The 21,479-nt window shown below is 42.3% G+C and overlaps 1 protein-coding gene across 1 annotated transcript; it reads right to left on the reverse strand.

The window, feature by feature from the left end:
• Window positions 1–387: 387 nt before the first annotated feature.
• On the reverse strand, window positions 388–20,845 carry ANKRD42 (ankyrin repeat domain 42). Its single transcript, XM_054386491.1, is given in 13 exon segments — window positions 388–483; window positions 3,718–3,862; window positions 7,508–7,634; window positions 8,030–8,205; window positions 8,730–8,835; window positions 10,593–10,718; window positions 11,795–11,995; window positions 16,454–16,589; window positions 17,122–17,191; window positions 17,193–17,314; window positions 17,618–17,725; window positions 19,608–19,768; window positions 20,827–20,845. Coding segments are annotated over 13 exon segments (1,593 nt in total).
• Between the last annotated feature and the right edge of the window lie 634 nt (window positions 20,846–21,479).

Below are 21,479 nucleotides of genomic sequence, written 5' to 3' on the forward strand. Positions count from 1 at the left end.
AGACCCATCAGGATTCAAGCACTAGTGAATTAACCTTGTAGTACAAGGATTTCTTAAGGAAAGCAAAACTCAAAATAGGTACAATGAGGGTTCCAAAGGGAAAATAATAGCACAAAGATGAGAGAAATCTTTGTATGTGCAGTCATAATGTTTTTTGTTTGTTTGTTTGTTTTCTGGTGGTGATGGTGGGTTGCTTTGTTTGGGGTTGGGTTTGGTTTCAAATCAATGATGCAGATTTAAAAAGTATTTTGTATCCCAGAGAACTAAAAACTAGTTCAGTGAAGTGCAGAGAACTCTATGGGGCAGGGCTGTGCAAACACTTTGCATTGTCTGGAGTGTTGCCATTCTACCCTAGCAGCCTGCCTGCCCTCCTCAGAGGTTCATCCTTCAACGCAGTCTCACAAAGACTCCTCCAGGGCTGCAGGCTGGTTTCTTCTTTACTTTCTTTTTCTCTTTACAAGACTTGGAGATAGTCTCAGCTTCCTGAAACAAAGGATACTGGAGCCATTAAATAGCAGTCACTTAAACCTACCCCCTCATGAGACAGGTTTTAAAACTGTATGGCTTTCAGTAACTACAGAATATTGCAAACTGAAGCTGAGGGCAGAGCGCAGTCCCAGGGCAAGGGGATGAAGGTCACAGCAGGGTAAGATTTGATGCCCCCTTGCTTGTAGCAATTGTTCAGAGCCAGAAGTTTATGAAAACAAACCTGCCTCTGTAGAAGTTGTCTCCAATCCCAGACAGCAAGCTTAATGTTAGGAGCTTTTTTCCACTAGCTGAATCCTTGGGAGAAGCAGCAGTGTTACTGCACACTGGTTCCTACAGCAGGAGTAATTTAGGTGCCTCACCCAAGGCTGGTAAAGAAAAATGGGGTCTTGACTGTTGCATCAGTTTGTGGGAATTGGGTGGCAGTGAAAGGAGTGAAACTCCAGCTCTCCTGTCCCCAGAGTTAGGATGTGAACTCCTCATCTATCCTCAAGATCTGATTCTTTAAAAAAGTTAGGTTTTCGGTCTTTGCCTGCTAAGCCAATCAATAGTTCATATCTGCACCTTTCTTGCTATCAGCAGGCTTGATAATTGACAGCAGATGACACACAAGAACACTCACTGAAATCAGCCACTGCACAGCAACACAGCTCCCCACCAACTTACGTCCCAGGCTGGTGTAAAAGGGAATAAAACCATTTCTGAAGGAGAGTTTCAAAGCAAAAGAAACATCCTACATAACTGCAACTACTGCAAACCACGTGAGCTGGGGTGGGGGGCTGACACATTAGGTGTCAACCTGATGTAAGCACCCAGAAAGACATCCTAGTTAGAAGGGGAAAGGTACTGAGCAGAAGAAGCTACCTGCTGAAAAACACTGGCAAAGAAAGTGTCTGCTAGCCTGGGAACTCTGAGGCTGGGAACTAGAAACATCCTTGAGAAGTACAGCTGGCCTCTCTGAAGCACAGCTGTGGTACCTAGAAAACAGAGGTGTCCTGAGATACTACTGATAAGTGCAACACCAAGGGACTGTAAAGGTAATTCATTGTCTGAAAAAGTGGGAAATAGTCTGGAAAAGTAAAAAATGGTCTAAAATAATAGAAACCTCAGCATCTATTGGCTGCTTTCAGTAGTGGTGTCCTCTGCCCTCTTACATCTTTGTGATCTAAAAAGGGCTTCATTTTTAATCCAAAAGGAAGCCTCTCTCTGAGAACTTCCATGCTGTACATAATTTTTTAAACCCTTTGCTGCACAGGCTGAATTGTCCACACAAACTTTCTCAAAGATCTCAGGCTCTCACTTGGGACACGTGTGCTGACTCCAGACTGTGATGCTGATCGCCTCTGAAGTGAGATCCTGTTATTCTCTTGGATCATCTCTGGACCCACTTTTGGAGTTTGGTTTGTCCTTCTCTCTTCTGAGCTGGGTCTCACTCCAGGATGATTTGGCCCCTTCTTAAATCTAAATCACTTCACATGGATATTCTATATCCTTATAGGTAATCAATCGCAAGTACCTCAGCTGTTAGATTGTTGATAACTTGGCTGCACTACTGCAAAGTGTTCAGTAATCTGTAACAGTTACTGCTATGCTGTTGCTTGTTGCTTTACCATTGATTGCTACCATGCCATTGATTGCTTATTATTGATTGCTAATGGTGTTTTGTAATAGCTTGATATAAATATATATTAGCTTTGTTAATCATAGGTATACTTGCTGGTGGTGATGGTTTTTTTTGTGGTGTTCATGGTGTTCTGCAATAAAGTAGATAAATCTAGAGAATAAAAGCATATGTCCTTATGGATTACAACAAACCCAGGGTTATGATCTTTACACACCCACAGGCAGAGTAACCCTTTGAGTGGAGATAACAGCTCTCCTGAAGCACTCAGATACCAGATGCCAGGCCAAGATGAACTGTCATCACTGCATATGCAGCATGGAAGTCCTTAAGGATCAGTTGAGTCACAGAATGCCAGGTTGGAAGGGACCCCAAGGATCATCTGGTCCAACCTTTGTAGGTGATAATGTAGTTTAAATAAGATGGCCCAGTACCCTGTCAAGACAAGCCTTCAAATTGACCAATATAGGGGAATCCACTACTTCCCTTTGGAGATTATTCAAATGTCTAACTGTTACGGTGAAAAAATCTATTCTGGATTTGAAATGGAATATCCTGTAACTTGTACCCATTGTCCCTTGTCTTTCCCATAATGACTCCTTGTAAAAAGGGAGTCTCCATCCTCCTGGTAGCCGCCATTTATGTAGGGATATGTATTAATAAGGTCTCCCTTAAGCCTTCTCAAAGCTGAACAAATCCAGTTCTCTCAGGCTTTCCTCAGTCTTCCAGTCCTCTGATCATTCTTATGGCCCTTCTCTGGACACTTGCCAGCCTGTCCACATCTTTTTTTGTACAGCGGCAACCAAAATTGCATGCAGTACTCCAGGTATGGCCTGGCAAGCACTGGGTGGGACAAGGACTTCTTTATCTCTGCTAGTGATACCCTCATTGATCCAACCCAGCATCTGTTGGCTTTCCTTGCTGCTACAGCATAGTCTTCATTTGTGCTGAGCTTGTTGTCCTCAAAGAACCCCAGGTCCCTTTCCACAGGGCTGCTCTCCAGCCAGGTGGATCCTAGTCTGAGCTGCACTCCTGAGTCATGTATGTCCAGGTGCAAGATGCTACACTTGTACCTGTTGAACTTCATGAGGTTCTTGATAGCCCACTCATTCAGCCTGTCCAGGTCTTCCTGGAGGGTGGCTCTCTCTTCTGGAGTGTCAATCTCCTCACTCATTTTGGTGTCACCTGCAAACTCCATCAGGGTGCTCCTGATCCCAATATCCAGATCACTTATGAAAACATTAAACAGCGTTTGGCCTAATATCAATCCCTAGGGGACCCTACTTGCAGCTGCCAGGCTGAGAAAGAACTACTGACTACCACCCTCTGGGATTGGCATGTCAGCCAGGACTCTTTCATTCCTATGATGATGAAGAGTGTCGGTGCCACGCTGCTAGGGTACAAAGAGAAACCATGTCCTTTCACAGCAGACACTGTTAGGATGTGACAAAGGCTACTGCTCACTGCAGTGCCCCAAGCTAAAAGCTGCCAGCACATCTACTCCAGCATTTCCTAGTACTATGCCTGGGAACCCTGGTGAGAACAAACATGCACAAGCCATGGGCAGCAGCCTCTGTCCCACACTCAGGGGCAGTTTGTGTAGCACTCACCACGAGGACAGAAGGAGGTGTGCAGGTTTTCTCCAGGCTCTTTCTAAGGTGGCTTATCTCAGCACGGCAGCCATCCAGCTGGCTCTCCAGCTTCTCCCGCCTGACACGCTCATATTCCAGCTGGGCCTCCAGCTCCCTCACAGCCCTGCCAAAAGAAAAGGAGACAAGCAGAGCATGAAACACATCCAAACTTGTCCTGGCTACTCTGCGTGATTCTACGCCTTTGCTAAGGAACAGGATAGTGACAGCAGACAGCCGTGCAGTACTCCTCACAGCAGCTGTGCTGAGGTGAGTTACGGCGGGCTCCTGGCTGAAGAACCTTTTTAACAGTTCTAAACAGCTGGGTTTCCTGCTTCCCTCTCAGCTATGCTTACGGCAATCTGGCCACCAGATGGAGACATCTTCCCACACACCAAGCCAGGTGCCAGGGCCTGGGGAAAACTCTAACACAGGTCCACCTCCAGCTGCCTAAGTGGGAGAAGTGCCCATGGTTAGTACGAAATAGAGAAGGGTCAGAAACAGCCCTGTCATTTACATCTGGTGCTCCTACACCCTTCCTGTTGATTGGCTTTTAGCTACAGATGGGGAATACTCAAATGACAGCCTGCATGACACTTACTGAAGGGAAACTGAAGCACTGCCTGATAATCAGTTGCACAAGATTTCATCAGTCACACCCACAACAGCTTCTGAATTAATTGAGATTCTTGGAACTGGTTAGCTGAGACATAATTCACTTATATTCTTATAACAGCAGTTGACCTCAGAAAATGAGTCACCTGAAGCTGAGCGAGGTCTCGTCTCTATCAGGGTAAATTAGCACAGCTACAAAGATGGAAGATTGATAGAAGGAAAAGGGAGATATCTGCCCTGTGGATTCTAAGAGCACAGCAGGAGAGCTCTCAGCAAGAGCTGCTTGCTGAGACTTAAGTATTCCTGCCTCATGCAGCCCAGAGCCATAAGCTTCCATCAGCCTTTGTGACACTGTATGAATGGCCTCTGCTTATGCTTGTTGGGGGGACAGCCCAGCTTCTTGCAAGTTTCACATCAGTAATGGGACAGCTCACAGCCTGCTCAAAGCACTGCACAATGATTCACACCAGATGTCTTACAGCCAGAAAACGGACTGAAGCAGGAATCTCCAAAATCTGCTACAGTGGCCTTCCCAAGTGGCAGCTCCTGCTTTTCATCTAGTAAAATAGTGTTGCCACTAAATATTTGTAAACACGAGAGTTTGGGGCATATGATAGAATCATAGAATTGTTTGGGCTGGAGAAGAGCTCTAAGATCATTAAGTCTAACCACCAAACTAACACCACCATGGCCATTAAATCATGTCCTGAAGTGATACGAGCATCCTGGGGTTTATCCATGGGTAGGTAATGCTGAGAAGGGTAGGTAGGCAGGCTTAGAAGCAATATTTCCATTTCGAAAGGTCAGTGTCAAGATAGGGATTCTTTCTGACTTCCACAGGTGACAGGAAAACCCTTCAGAGATCCTCACAATTTATCTAGTTTAGTTGCACAGGCCACAGAAAGCAAAATCCCTTAAAGAGCCTAATCAGAGCCCCCCACCACCCCAATAGGCACTGCTGGCTTTTGAGTAGCTGCTCTAGACAAAATGAACTCTAATGTCTGCTATTAGTCAACAATGACTTTTTCATCATTGCAAACACATTGGTCAGACCTTCCAGTGCAAGCATCAGCATCTGAGCTGGTCACTCTCCTCCTTTAAAGCCGGAAGAGTTGCCCTTAAGTACATGTCTGAAAGTGTCTCCATATGTCCATGGATTCTGAAAAGGAGCTCAAGGTAACTAAGTCAGATATAGGTATCTACATTGCAGACAAGTTAAGGAAGATGGACCTTCAATATAGGGTGAGTTAAAGGGTAATGCGATGTGATGGGGTGCTCCAAACCCCCCTTCCCCCACCTCCATCAGTGGAGGTTTGAATAGGGGAAGACAAAGGCACAAAATTGCCTTCCCCTCACCCTGGGGGACAAGTAAAAAGGCACCCATTCTTCCTGCCAGGAGCTGAGGTCCCTCACATGTATTCACCCGTTGGGGAAGTCTGTGCTGGGATTTGGAAGTGTGGCTGGGTTCTTCATGCCCAGTATATATTGGCACTGGACACATTGTCTAGGAAGGTCTTAAACAGAGTCACCAGGAAGCGGTCTGCACTCATTTTTAGCTCTCATTTTGGCTTTCATTTTGGCACTCATTTTGGACGTGCTCTGCTTTCGCTCTGGATTCATGGCAGAATTGGAGAAATCAGTACTCAGACCTGGCTTCTCCCCAGACCTGCCTGCCCTGGGGTCCTGCTCCCTGCCTGCTGCTGGAGTGACCCTGCCTGCCATAAAGCTGCGGCTGTTCGCTGGAACAGGCCGGCAGTGCGGCTTCTCTTGCACTGTTCAGACAGTGCTGCTGCACAAGTTTTGCCTCATGGCAGCTGTGTCTAAGGACACTTTGATTTTGGTGGGTCCCTTTTCCTTTGGATTTGTGCCACGTTATCCACAATTCAGATTAAAAACTTGCAGTTCTGGAGCCTGCCACCAAAGAGAGACCTAGGGATTATCTCCAAATTCCTGCTCTGTCCTCGTGAGTAAAACCAGCATTCTCAGCTTTCCCTAGGGTCCTGGCTTGCCTCTGATATTGTAAGTGGGGTAAAGCTATTTTGTGGCTTAGCCTTTTCCATTTTCTGAATTCTCTAAATTGTACTAAAGTTGCCCATAAGCATCCTTGTAGAATTCATGATGGAATAGAACCTGTAAATAAATTGAATCAGGTTTGTACATAATTTTGGGGCAGGGTTTTCAGGAAAATAAAGACAACTATATTTTTATAATTCCCTCCTCGTTAATTTAATCCCAATCAAAACATGCAGAACCCAAAGAAATCCAGGCCTCAGTTTCTTGGCTCACATGCAGCTGTAAAATATACTACTTAATTCCAATCTGTGGCACCTATTACCTGCTCCAGATCTATACAGACTGCTAAGTCTGCCATCTTCTTGATGGCATAAAGACTTTAGGATATAGTCTCCTCTTAGTGACCAAATACAGACAGTGGGTTTTGGTGGATCAAACACATAATAGACATGATTACCTAAATAGACTGAGAACAGTGGGTAGCCGAATCTTGGACAGGTAGAGGTGAAGACCGGGCTGTCTTTTGGATGCTGCAGTATCATTTAAGCTCTGCATCTTCTTTTCTTTGAAACTCAACCTGCCCAGCAAATCACTAGCCCAAACAGAAACTTTTCACCCTGAGAATTAAACATCGTGCAATCTTCATGTGCAAGAGCAGGTTTGCTGAGATTTCTTTTTCCTGTGAGCTAATGCTTTCTTGAGCAAGGAAACATATTGCCCTTGACACAGAAATGTAGCAGGTCATTGAATAATTTCTGCTGTATATGCACTTCCATCCAAGACATGCCAAAAGTAATGGGTTTTTTTTAATTAAAGTGCATACACGTATTTGGCATCCTCAGTGGAAACGAAACAGCCAGGACTGTGCAGACCTACTACACATATACTACAAGAAAACAGCTGATCTTGCACAAAAAGCATGGATCCATCAAACACTCATGTTGTGCTGTGGGGCTAATGCCAGTGGCAGAAGTTTTGAAATGGTCAAACAATTTGCTAAAGTCCACTTCTTTTTGTCCTGCCTAAAGCTGGTAAGCAAAAAAGACAGAATGGCCAAAACAATTTGAGTGTAAGATAGTAAGACTGAAGAAGGCTTAAAACAGGCCTTACAGAGTTACACGTTATCAGGGTAAATTAACCTTACTTCTCAACTTCCCTTTCTTCTTTTTTCAGCCTCTTCTCCTCCTCAGTTATTCCTCCCAGCTGCCTATAGTTGCTGTAGGCAGTTTCTAGAAGTTGCTGAAGTTCTTGGATCTTGCGATAGGCCCTTACTGTAATAGAAAGTTCTCCAGGTCGGCAAAATTCACGGAGAAACAGTCATGCTGGAATCCAATAGGCTGGAAAAGAGTCTCACAAACACAAGAAATTGCACCGCTCAGCAAACACTGAGCTACAGCTGACACCCACAAAAACAAGAAGCAATCCAAGTGGTTTCACCAACACAGATTAAAACAATGTAACAACTACAACTATGTTCTGACTTCCCTCTGCTAGGCCTTCTAATTTTCCAAAATTCCTCTGAATGTTCAGTGGTACAGACATCATGTCAATTAGCTTATCTTAAAACCAAAAAAGTCACACCAGTTGGCAGAAACAGTGCTACTAGGACTATAACGTCTTGAAACTGACATTTTCAAATAAAGAGTGGTGGAAAAACAGTGCTTACTGCGTGCATGCCTTCTCTGTTCTTTGTCCAGGGTTAAATCTTCTTTGCTATCTGTACTCCCTTCCACACTATGTCTTTCAAAAAACTTCACGTTGTTTGCATCTAGTTCTTCATCACTAGAGTCACAGTCTCCAGTTACTTCTGTCAAAAGATCCACAGCTGCCACTTGGGCAAATCTGCACAGAAAACAGTAAGCCTGCACTGAAATATCCCCATCATCTGGAAAAATGCATGTGATAGAAACTCTTTTAAACTCTTTGTGTTCCATTTTATCAGAGGGGGTTTCTGGATTAAAGGAAGCACTAGTACACAAACTATGAGCAGTTAGTCTGCTTTTTGTAGTATTCTGATCCTCGGTGAAATTTTACGACACTGACTCCTACATCAGGCATATCTTTTCCTTTGCAGGATATTTCTTAATTGAGTCTCATCAGAAACTGCATTATTAATGCACAAACCAGCTGGCATCTGGTTATTTACTTTGCACAGCAAACTGTGAGCATAATGGCTCACAACTATCCCTCTGCACCTTTTAAAGCTACAGTGCATCTTTGCTTATCACTCAGCACTGGAAGTAATGGGCCTGATCTGTTCTTGTTCCAACACTGAAAATCAGGATTAATTCCAATAAAGCTGACGCTCTATTGATCTATAAAAAGTAAGTAAATAAATGACAGAGCTACAGGATATGTACTGCTACCTCTTGGCTACATCCTTTGGAGTCTGTCCAGCATCATTTTTAATGTCACAGTCAGCTCCCATTTCAATCAACCACTGCAAGCAATGGATATGCCCCTGTGCAGCAGCTAAAGGAAGGAAGGTGCACATGAGTCAGTTATGTACAAATTGTTTCAAACCTAAACCATCCTCTTCTTGTCACTGTTCAACATGCCAGAGAGGGAGATATTATTTCAAGGGAAGACTGTATGTAAAGATGCTCGAGTCACATGGGTACAGGCAATTGTGGAGAAGATCATACACTGTGGTTTTGTTACTCTTTCCAACTCCAGAAATTTACTGGCAACTTTTCCTGGACACCAGTTAAACTAACCATGCCCAGTCTTATGCAGGAAGCATGAGAAACGCAAATAACTGCTGCTCACACTCCTGCAGTCAGGCCTGTATGTCACAGAGAAGCAGCAAAGCACTCTGGCTTTGGGCTCTCATGTATCAGACACAGCTTGTTGCCCCAGTCTGTGGTGTGTGGTATTGTCTCACATAGGAGAGAAGCCAGGGCTTTGTGCTGGAGGGGCCAGACACTTCAGGCAATATTTCTCAGCTGCAGTCTAATAGTTTTGCCTAGTCATATGGCCTGGCATGGCTACTGCTCGTAACACGTGGTGCCAGGAAGGTCTCACATATGGAAGATCATATTTGGCATGTCTAGCTCAAACCTGTAAGCTGTTTTTCTCAAGGAGGAATAAATCCATTTCTTGACAGCACCCCTCTGTATGTTTGCCACATTTATTTTCTTTCTAAGGAAATTAAATTACAATACCAGCCATAGTATTTCCCCATAACAATAGTACCTGTAAAGATTGGGTATGAAACAATTGTTAAGTCAGCACCATTCCCAGAAAAGAGGGTGGAAAACAATTAAATAAAAAGGGTTTTAAGTCACTACATAACAATTTTTTTAATGAATCATAGAATCAGTCAGGGTTGGAAGGGACCACAAGGATCATCTAGTTCCAACCCCCCTGCCATGGGCAGGGACACCTCACACTAGATCAGGCTGGCCAGAGCCTCATCCAGCCTGGCCTTAAACACCTCCAGGGATGGGGCCTCAACCACCTCCCTGGACAACCCATTCCAGGCTCTGCCCACCCTCATGGTGAAGAACTTCTTCCTCACTTCCAGCCTGAATCTCCCCACTTCCAGCTTTATTCCATTCCCCCTAGTCCTATCACTACCTGAGTGTGAGAACTTCAATTATGATTTTAAAAGTTTTGCCATTCATATATAAGTCAAAAAGAAATATGGGAAATAGTGTTAAAAACATATTACAAAAATACCTCTGTCTTTCCTTCCTCTCCTAGTTCTTCTTTCACACATTGTGAAACCCTCAGCCACAAGAGGACCAAGTTTTTCTGTAATGCTGTCACACGCCACCACACATCAATGTGTTAAATAACAGAAGTTTACCTTCCTTCACAGCATCCTATCAAATGACTTCATTGTGTTTTTATCACACATCTCCACAGTACTGATAGGTTCACTAAATAAGGCCCCAGGCCACAATATGGATCATTCTTATACCTTAGTCAGTGTTTTTAAAAGTCACATCTCACCTGATAAAAATAACAATTTAGTTTTCAGTTTAGATATTACTTTCTCTTTAATATAAACTCTTATTTCTTGACTTCAACTTGGTAACTCTGTTTTAAAGTGGCACCTTCGCACACATACATCACAAAAGTTTTTCAGGGTTGCCCTTTTGAGCCCTCCAGAAATGAGCTGCTGTTCGTCATGAAGTTTCCCTGATTAGCAGCCACTTGAAAAACTAAGTAAACAAGTCAGCAACAAACAATAACAGGCTGAAAGAGAGATCATAATTACTGACCTTTGTGCATGAGAGTGGATCCCTCATCATCCCGCTCATTAATATTGATTACTCCACTTCTCACTAATCTTCTAAGCACTAACAAGTCCCCTTTGAAAGCAGCACCATGAGCTGGGAAAGCTAAAACTGAAAATGAAATGCACATTTCCAAACCACCGCCCAGTAATTCCACTAAACATGCTCATATTTGCCTCTCTTATAGCAACTTATGCATGCAGACTTCATAGCTGTAGTTAGCAAGGTCAATGCACCCTTAATCAGTTAAAATGCAGCTGCATAACCAGCACTGTTCATCACAGACTTGCCTAAACATGTATTTGATATGGCTACAGGCATCTTACACAGCTAAGAGATTCATTTCATAAACCTAAAATAACAAGTATGCCTTTGGTTTATGGTTGATGTTGTAGTACTGGAGGTAACTGGAGTCATTTGCCTATTTTGAAATCCATAGTCTAAGCAAATATATAAATTATTTCTCCTTGCTTAAAACAAACAATTTGATTTTTCTAGTTATTTTGTATAGACAGGGAGTACTGACATATATGTATCACAGAATCACAGAATTTCAGGGGCTGGGAGGGACCTCAGAAGATCATTTAGTCTGACCCCTGTGCTAGAGCAGGATCACCTACACCAGACTACACATGCACATATGTATAACAAAAAAAAGACTAGCAGATTGGACCAGATTTTGCCTGGAAAAATGTTCAGAGGTGAAGGTGCAGTTCTCATATCCTTGCTCTGTCGAAGGCTCTCCTTACAGACCTTGCCACGCTTTCATCCTTTGGCAGTTCTCACTGCAGTAGTATTGCTGGTTAGTGAGTAACCTTAATTTCAGAGGAACACTTCCAGGCTAATATGCTATTCCATGCAAGCAAGGCATTGTGAGCAGCTGAATATGCAAACTCATTAAAGTTATACACTTTTCCTGGATCTCTGCTGGAAGTTAAGAAGAACATAGATAACTTGGTATTCATAGTGATACACAGAGTCATAAGTTTTATTTTGATCATAGTTAAGACATTCATAGATCACACTGAGTATCCCTCTCATTAGCTATCAGTATGTGTAGTGAGCATGGAAAACAACAGCTCTTCCTTGTATCGGTAATTTAAATGTTCTACTGCTGCTCATACAAGTTTTCAGAATTTTGATAGAATCACAATGCCTATTTTAACACCGTCTTGATCCCTACTCACCTTCATGTGTCTCTGGAAGCTTCCCCTCTCTTTCCACACCATCAATATATTTCAGAATATTCTCTTTATAGAATCGTTCAGCCAAGTCCCTTGGAGTCTCTCCTTGGTTATTCCTGGCTTCCAGTGTGTGCCTGACACTGGCCATTTTACTGACCAAGAACTTAAAGCAATGCAAATGTCCTTCTACTGCTGCCAGATGAGCTATAGCACAAGGAAGAAACAAAGTATGTCAGAGCAGAGCACTGCTGTCCACCAAGAAAGCACTGTTCTCACCAATAGCTAGATTTAGCTCATCTACCAGCACTTGAGCCACCCAACACTACACAACAGCTATGGGCAGCCTCAGTTTCAATAGGGATGTCCAGCTCCTATCTAGGACAGAGCTGAGGAGGTAGAAGAAAGCTGTCACCTGCAAAGAAGATTCCCTGACCATGCTGACTTGTAATGTGATGGGTTGAAAGTCCCCTCCCAACATTAACTTCACCAGACCAGCTCAGTTTGGAAGCACATGGAGATGTGTTTTACAAGCAAAACTACAGCCTACAATGGAATGCAATGAATATATACAAATATACAGTATTTACAATATTTACAGATATTTACAGTTAATAAAAACAGCACAAAACCTTCCTGGACAAAGCCAGGAAAGCCAGCTCTCTGCCTTCCCCTCCCCCATCCCCTATTCCCCATCCCCTAACCCCCATCCCCCATCCAAAAGGGAAGAAAGACAGAAAAGAAGCAGAGATTATGTTAGAACTTGCCAAGGTCAGCACACAGGTGTTACCTCCCCCAGCAAAGGAAGCCAGAAGAGAAGATGCTGAAACACCCTGCTAGACTGCTGCAACAGAAACAGACTGAACTTTGTTTTGAGAATAAAATCTTAAGGGAACTATCCCTCCAACAGAATTGTTTAGAATAATCATTATTTTTTTTCCTTTTTACACCCAATAGTGATTTATTTACATTCTTACTACTTTCTGCTCAAGATCTGTGAAGAATTTTAAAGGCATAGCCCTAAAACCAGTACATGACTGCAGAAAATGCTGCCAAGAGACCATTGAGCACTAGCTAGGAGAGTGCACTGCTGGGGTTTTATCCCCCCCATGAACACAAATCTCACTCCTCAGCAGCTGTCTGACTTCACTATCCCAGGCATACTCAAAACTGAGGGCCAGAAAGCAGCATCTTTGATTTCTGCTTTAGTTCTACCTCTACTGTGCCACCACAACCAAGTTGCATCACACCTTCAGTTACTCTGCCTATAAAACAAGGACAGTGACATTCACTTTGCTAGGTAAAGTATTTGAAGGTACATCCCATTGCAGAGGCTTCTGTTCACAACATGTCTATTACTACATTTTTCCCTTTCAGCTGTAGTAAACAGTTCCTGCATGCAGGAGCTGCTCCAGCCTACCATGGCAAGGACTGCTTCCATATGAAAGTTGTTTCCTCCTCTGTCCTTTAGGCTATGCTGAGGTTTATTTAACAAAACTAGAGTGCTGGGCCTACAATGTTATGAGAGGTATAAAACATGTGCTCATTATTTTGAAATGAATAGTAGTCTCTAGTCCCATTAATGGGAAAAAGTTGACAAATAACTGTTTATTAGCTGTTATCACTCTATGAAAATGTCCTGGGAAAGCTGGCTGACATTCAACAGGTAAAAAGATTAGTTTGTCTCCAGGTAAGAATCTCATTATCTTCATAATGCATAAACAATGTACCTAGGACCAAAAAAAAAACCCCAAACCACATGAATTTTTGGCACATCCAAGTTCTCTGTTGCTAACCATTCAGAGCTTTCCAGAGTGTAATTGCTCTAAAAGGTTATGGATATTGGTTTTATAGCAAGATTACAATATTTAGGTATAAATGGTTGCTAAAATTTAAATCTGAACTTAATCAGAGCAGGTTTTCCCATTTTCTTAACTTTATTCAGTGAGTTAGTTACTCAGGGAAAAGTGAAAGGAAGAAGCACCCTTTAAAGGTTAAGTACCAATTACTATTTAGCTGGTGTGAAACTGATTCAGCCCTTATGAACCCACTTTCAGATATCTAAAATTTCAGAGATAAAATTTTACTACACTTTTTTTTTAGTTGTTTTTTTTTTTTTTAATTGGATGTCTGCCGTGTGCCGAAAGCAGTCAGAAAAGCTCTCTGCTTTCTGCAAAGATGGCAATGGGAAAATAGATTAAAGAATTGTATTCTGTCCATGTATTTCTCCAGCTTCGGTGGGATGCTGTAGAAGACATAAAGAGGAGCTTTTCACAGCTAGCTTTTAACCTTTGTGCTTCATAGTAGCCCGTACCCAACTCGTAACCCATCCTCAGGTATGTGGAGCACTTGAAACTGTGACCAAAGCCAAAGGGTACTGTGATGTTAACATAAAATATGCAACTTGGTGCCAAGAACTTTGGAAAACCTTTTCTCAGGCATCATGAACAGGCAGTGGTTAGTTAGTGCTGGTATCCCTTTTATAAAAGGGATACCCTTTTATAAAAGTATTGGTCACCTTTTATAAAATTAGACTAACACTATTTGCTCTCCTCAAAGTGTCAAGAGAAGAAACAGTGTGAAAAATTCAGACATTTGTGCTATGATTAAATTAATATTATATTTAGAACAGGTTTAACTACTGGCAGTAGAAGAAGCATGGATATGGCACAGCATCTAACACAGAAAGAAAACAAAACATTAAATTAATAAGCACAGCCCATTCTGTACAGTGAATGGGCCACAGTTTTTCCAAAAAAAATCAGCATGCTATAGGTAACTAAAGCCTCTGCTGTAAATCACACATGCAAAAGGTGCAGCAAATTTCTAAGTTTCAGTGTGTGGCACTGCAACCTCAGTAAATTTAGTTCAGTATTCTCTTAGGAAAAAATTAAAGCACTCCAGCTGATCTTGAAGCTGAGGTATGTAAAGATGATTTAAGTTCACTGTGCTGTTTTACAAGCTGTGAAAAAGCTGGTCCCTACAGTACATCACCTCTATTAATCTTTTACTAGCCACATTCCAAAGCATTTTCTTTCCTTTGGATGATAATATGATCAAATCAAACAGAATAAAAGCTGGAGGAACAAGCTTCTCCAGATACTAAAATAACAACAAAAATATTTTTCTGCTAAGCAGGATATACAGAGCATTTAAGTACAACTGTGCTGACATTTGCTATGGCTCCTTAAAAGTGTGCTATCATGGATATGTTCCCAAATGCAAACAAAATCCACCTTCTAGACTGCCAACAGCGTGCCCAACATCATAACTCCTTACTGACAACACACCAGATGTCCTGGAGGGATGCAAAAGCCTCACAGGCTTTAACAAGACCAAGCTTTGCAAAACAGAGCACAGATAGCAGTTTACTAGGTAAGTGGTGTTTAACAGAGGGTAAGGGATGTAAGAAAGAATTTAAAAAGATAACTACACAAGTTACAGGGAAAAAACCCAACATGCTATTTGGAACAATGTGACAACCCACAAGAAGAAAAATGCTAAAAGAATGCAATGAGAATCCAGGATATGAATATCATTGAACTTACAGAAGCTATTGAGGCAGTTTTGTGGTAGGCAGAAGGACACTGGAGAAACTATGAAGATCAAGGAATAAACACTGCCCATTTTTAGTGTAGAAACAACTACACCCACAATTAAGAAAAGAGTACAGTTTAGAGATCACACAGAATACCAATACTCCAGAAATCAAGATGAAGAAATAACAGGTAAACAGGTTTTACCACATCAGTTAAAAAAGCGTGGGATACAAAACTCCACATATGAACATGCTAGAATCTGATCACAATGGCACAATAAGCCTGACACAAAATCAAAAAGGAGCCTGTAGTAGCTGAAACTGCCTCCTGCACACCTACCCTTCTCCTCCTGTGACGTTCATCAGCAGACATGCTCTACCACGTGCACTGGAGATGCTTTCCACCTACACAGCCTGCTCCCTATTCCAGTAGCCATTTTGTGCTGGGTTTGCTGGGACAGAATCCCAGACCAGCCACAGGCTGCAGGCATTAGCAGTTCTGAGTCAGCCAGGATAGATGACTGGAGTTGGATACAGGTGTATCCCAGACCATGATCATCATGCTCAGTACAAAGGGGGAAGTTTGCTGAGAAGAGGGGAGTCTCACTTTAGAGCTTCCTGTTTGAGCTCATCCTTGTTCCTCTTCTTTCTCCTGCTCTTGAGGACTGCCCTCCTGGATATTGTGACTGCTGCACTTTGTTGGGCTCAGTGTAACTTTATATGTCTTGCATTTACATTAGTATGAATTTGACTATTTCATTAAATCTATTTTCATTTCAACCTGTGGGTCTTCTCTCGTTTTCCAGATTCCCTTTCTCTGATGGAGAGGTGTCTGTGGATGGCAGAGTGACTGTTACAGTTTAGCCCCAGATACGGGTTAAATGGAGATACCATTCCAACTCTGATCCTCAGCAGCAGCAGCAGGAAGTGAATAGGACAGTCACCAGCAGATAAATACTTTGGATTTTAAAAATCCCTTCATCATCATAAAAATGGAATAACTATATTGACTACATGGAATCAAATTGCAAATGCTGCTGGTGTGTATTAATTATTGATCGCTACAATTACCACACAGCACTACTGTAAATCAAAGGTTAAAAACTGTATGATTTACCCTGACATACCTGGAAGGTTTCCATTGTTATCCACAGCATCTCTATATGCTCCCCATCTAACAAGAAGCTGCAAACACCCCAAGCGGCCATGAAAAGCAGCATAATGAACCGGCTTCCAGTCATTCCTGTCTGAAACATTCACATTCTAAAATGAAAGCAGCAGGTTAATTTATTCATTTACAAATCTTAGACACAAGACAAATTTTATAAATATCATCAACTATTCATTGTCTTAGATTATTTGTATCACATTAAATAACACTGTCAAAGTTCATCCCGTGTATGCAGTTCCCATTCCAAGACAGCTATTTTTCATGTTCTTGGTTTTATTTAAATAATACACATATAAGAGGTGCAATTTTAGACGTACTCTATTGCTGCATTCTCTATTGCTGCATTGGTCATTATTCCTTTAATATGGATCTGGATTAATTTTTTTTAAGTCTTTCTCCTTTGCTAGAGAGGATGTTCGTACAATTGCAAAAAATCACAACCATCACAGCACCCAATCATAATTAATGACATCCTGAGTGGAATGTGGTTTACTCATATTATTGATGCTTTTAGAATTTTGGATCATTTCCCTAATGTGTCTTACAATTTAAAAAAAGGAAATTTACCCTAAATAGAAAATCACCAACAGTAATTAACCTACAGTCCTTAATCTCAGTTTAAACTAGGGAGAGCTGTGTTTAGAAAGAGATACCAGACTCTGGCTCTGCCCCAAGGAATTGCGGGCAGAAGTCTCACCGCTCCGCTTCGCAGAATGGTTAGCAGGGTGTAGGAGTGCCCGTGGGCCGCAGCTAAGTGCGACGGTGTGCAGCCACGATCATCGGGGGCTTCTGCCTCTGCGCCATTTATTAACAGAGCCTAAAGACAGGAAAAGCAGGAGTTTGGTTCACAAGCTGAAAATGCAAACATTGCCAAGCAGGATGACTTCAGACGATGAACAGGGTAACTCTGGGCTGACCTCAAGGCCCTGACAGAACACCAATCTGTTTACACCAGCAGAGCAAATGAGTGCATTGGTTTTAACGAAAATTACTTGCTTCCAGACATCAAGATGAGACACTCATAGCTCCATTAGGAGCTCTCACAGCTGAGCTTCATAATGAATTTGTCCAAACTGATATGCTGCCCTACTTTCACTTGAGAGTGGCTATTAGCACATACCTGCATGCAAGCATCCTGACCTCGGATGGCGGCAAGGTGAGCTGCTGTCCAGCCTCTGACAGTTACATGTTTTACATCAGCTCCATGCCAGAGCAACCAGTGAAGGCACTGCCCAATCAAAATCAAAAGGGGTTATTTAACTATTCTTATCATGTGACATCCAAGGCACATTTTGGCTATGATTTATCAATGTTACATTTCAAGACAGTATCGGAATACTTCATCATGAAAATGAGATCCCAGTGTATCCCTCAGCCAGATACTTGTACATTAGGAAGTCACAGGTGGGTTATACTTCCCAGGTTTCACCCAAGGGGACAGAAAGTGCAAGTAACTTTAGCATTGATTTTTACAATATGGCATCTTAATTTTACTCTTCCAGATTTAAAACATAATCTGTGGAAGTATTCACATGGGATGTGGTAAAAGCACTGGAAAAAAGACAATGCAAACATGCTTACTCAGGTTCCAGCTCAAATTAATGGCAGGAAAAATACTATGAACCAAATTTAAAGCTTCATTTGATTTACTAGTTTCCTTTGGGTACATAATCATAGAATGGTAGGGGTGGGAAGGGACCTCCAGAGATCATCTAGTCCAACTCCCCTGCCAAAGCAGGATCACCTAGGGCTGGTCACACAAGAATGCGACCAGACAGGTCTTGAAAGTCTCCAGACAAAAAGACTCCACAACCTCTCTGGACTGCCTGTTCCACTGCTCCATCACCCTTACAGTAAAGAAGTTTTTCCTCATGCTGAGGTGGAACCTCCTGCATTCCCGTTTGTATCTGTTGCCCCTTGTCTTATCTCAGGACACCATTGAAAAGCACCATCTTCTTATGTCACCTCTCTGCTCATCTTTCCACCACCTAATTTTGTCATAGTCACCTTTTTCTAGCAGATACTATTCCTATTACTATTACTATTGAAAAGCTTTATGGACTATCCAAAAATAGCTACAGGACCAGTTAAGTTTTACTATATATTATTATGATTTATTATCTTTTATGACAGCCTACAGCTCTGGCTCCTCCACTGTCTCCACCAAAGAGTTCAGTGGCAAACAGATGACAGATAATTCAATAAAGCCTAATATATCAGTGGCAAAGCAGGAGATTCAAATGAAAAATAGCAGCATTTATAAAAGCAGAAAAGGGTGGGTAAGCAATCTGTTCTTAAGGTCGACAACACCATGATCAGCATTTTCTTGACAGTTTCTGTACATTCCGAAACAGCACTGCACTTATTATTTCTTGAGGTTAGTGAGAACTTTATAGTCTTTCCCTGGGACATGAATTTTTGTATGGTTATTTATGGCCCTGTTGCTTCAAGATCAGATTGCTATAAAGATTACACCAGGAGGCTGCAACAAGAAGGTGAATGTTGTGCTGAATACAGCAGATCAGTCCTTCTGGAAGTTCAAAACATCCACCCAAGCACCTGCTGATTCCTCCCCGCTTATTCAATGTCTTTATTTACTAAAATAAATTGTATTGGATCTATTTCTTTAGAAAATGAGGCATGGGCCAGGACACTAGTAAATAGAATGAGCTTCATATTGCTCCTCACTAGTTTCAATCATCTTCAGAACATTTTACATATTCTGCAAGCCTTCTTTTCTCAAGGCTGAACAACCTCAACTCTCTCAGACTGTCTTTACAGGAGGGGTGCTCTGTCCCACTGATCATCTTTGTGGCCCTACTGTGGACTCACTCTAACAGTTCCATGTCGTTCTTCCATTGGGCCTCCAGAGCTGGACACAGTACTCTGGCAACACTTACTATATGAACTGCCTGGGGCTTCAGAAAGGCAAAATGAACACCTAAAATCCTGTATTTCTGCTCTTTGGAGAATATATTTAATGAGAAAAAATGGCAGAGTTAATTAATCTAGCTTGACCAAAACTAGCAATTCTGTGTTCAGCCTCTCCCAAAGAAGAAAAACGCTAACTCAGAAAAACCTTGCTGTGTCTGAACATGAACATGTTTTACCTCCAGACTTCCAGAGTGTGCAGCACAGTGCAAAGGTGTGAAATTGTGGACTAAATCCACCTCATTAATGTCAGCTCCACTTTTTATCATGGCTGCAAGTTGTTCTACCTCACCAGCTCTCACTGCCTCATGCACACTGGCATAATTCTTCTTCTTGACAGCTAGTCAGGAATAAACAAAGGGCATTAGTCAGTTCAGCAACATTTAAGAGACAGGAAATGAGTAATTAATCAAAGACAGAGTGTCAGATCCACAGGAACCAACCAAAATGTTCAGAGTAACACGAGATTGAGATTTCTTTCAGCAGGAATCCTAAATCACTTCTGATTGTCAGAAAAAGAGCAATGTCCAAAAAAGCAAGAGGGCCACATCCCCTCTGGCTGCAGAAAAGGATCCAAAGGAATAAGGCTCAGGGAAAGATGACAAGAAGCATTGCAAGAGCAGGAAGCAGAACTACTCCATCTATGTATGCAAATGGTGGAGCAGGCCCACCCCAGCACTGGCTGTCTTCCAAAACTGTGGGCATCATAAACTCTTTCATTAGTCACATTTCCAAGTACAGCACCAGCAAGGCTTCTCACTTGGGCAAACAGCTCTCAACCATCACTTCCCCAGTGCTCCACATGGCCATGCTTCTGCTTCTTCTACCTAAGAACTTGGCAGCAGAGCATGCTGAAGGGCACCAGTGCCCTCAGCAGGTGAGCATACCATGTAACTGCTCTTGAATGAGCTACACAGATCGGTTTCAAGGACAAGCTGATATCAAAAAAAGCTGCTGCAGAAAAGCAGAATTGTTATGCAACGTGTTAGCTATCCTTCGTCAGTCTCTTGATAGAACTATGGCATTGCTCTGACGCAGCTCACTGTTAGCAACCCAGCATTTTGTTCCCACCAAAGTCAATAACATTTTCACGGACCTCAGTGGCACAGAATCAAACTCTAAATGTAGAAGCAGTGGGGTCAAAAAAATTAATAACCCATCCGCAGGCCACGGGATCGAGTAAACTGTGTTATCTTTCATGCCTTTCCACTGATTAACTATGTGACTGGAAACAATGGGAGTCATTTCCAGTTGTTTCCATATCCAACCCCCTTGCAACGCATTGATATCTTGCCAAAACTTGTAAACAGAAATATGTGATTCAAGCAGATGTAATGGCTGAGGGGGCTAATTTCAGATAGCGAAACATAAGAGGAACCTGAAACGGCTAGTAGTCACCTTCTGGAGTTGTCATCATTCCAGTACCAAAAGGCACCAACAATGTTTGATTAGATTTCGTGTTGTTAGGAGAAGACTTGAAGAGATCAGCTACTGTTTTGCGAGTCAAGCAAGCATGAAAATGTAGGTGTCACGGTACTCATGCCTCTGCTTCTCTACCTATGGAGAAGAAATTAAAGTAGTAGTAAAAATTGTTATATGCTATAATTTAAAAAACATTAAAGAACATAAATATGGTATGAACATGCTTGTGATGTATGTAAAAAGCAGTAAATATGATGAAAACCGGCCTTTGCGGTTTACCAGTGCCTATTTTCATGCAATCTGTAGCATGACAGTAGTGATCAAGGCAGATTTGGGGTTGCCACAGAGGGCACAGAAGGCTGAAGATGCTTCAATAATCCAGGCTGAGAGTAACACATCCTGTGTTGTAACACACTGCTTGATCTTGTGGCTTTGTGTCACTCCACTTCCACCTCCCCCAGCTCCACAGGCTGATTCAGTGCCCTGTGCCAAGCGGCTTCAGTAAGGAACAAGGATTCCATCCTGCAAAATACTGTATAATACAAACAAACAGCAGCAGCATAAAAACATAGAATCATTCAGGTAGGAAGGGACCTCAGGAGGTCATCTAGTTCATGTTTCTCAATAAT

Source organism: Indicator indicator, chromosome 1 (assembly GCF_027791375.1).
Source record: "Indicator indicator isolate 239-I01 chromosome 1, UM_Iind_1.1, whole genome shotgun sequence".
NCBI lineage: Eukaryota > Metazoa > Chordata > Aves > Piciformes > Indicatoridae > Indicator > Indicator indicator.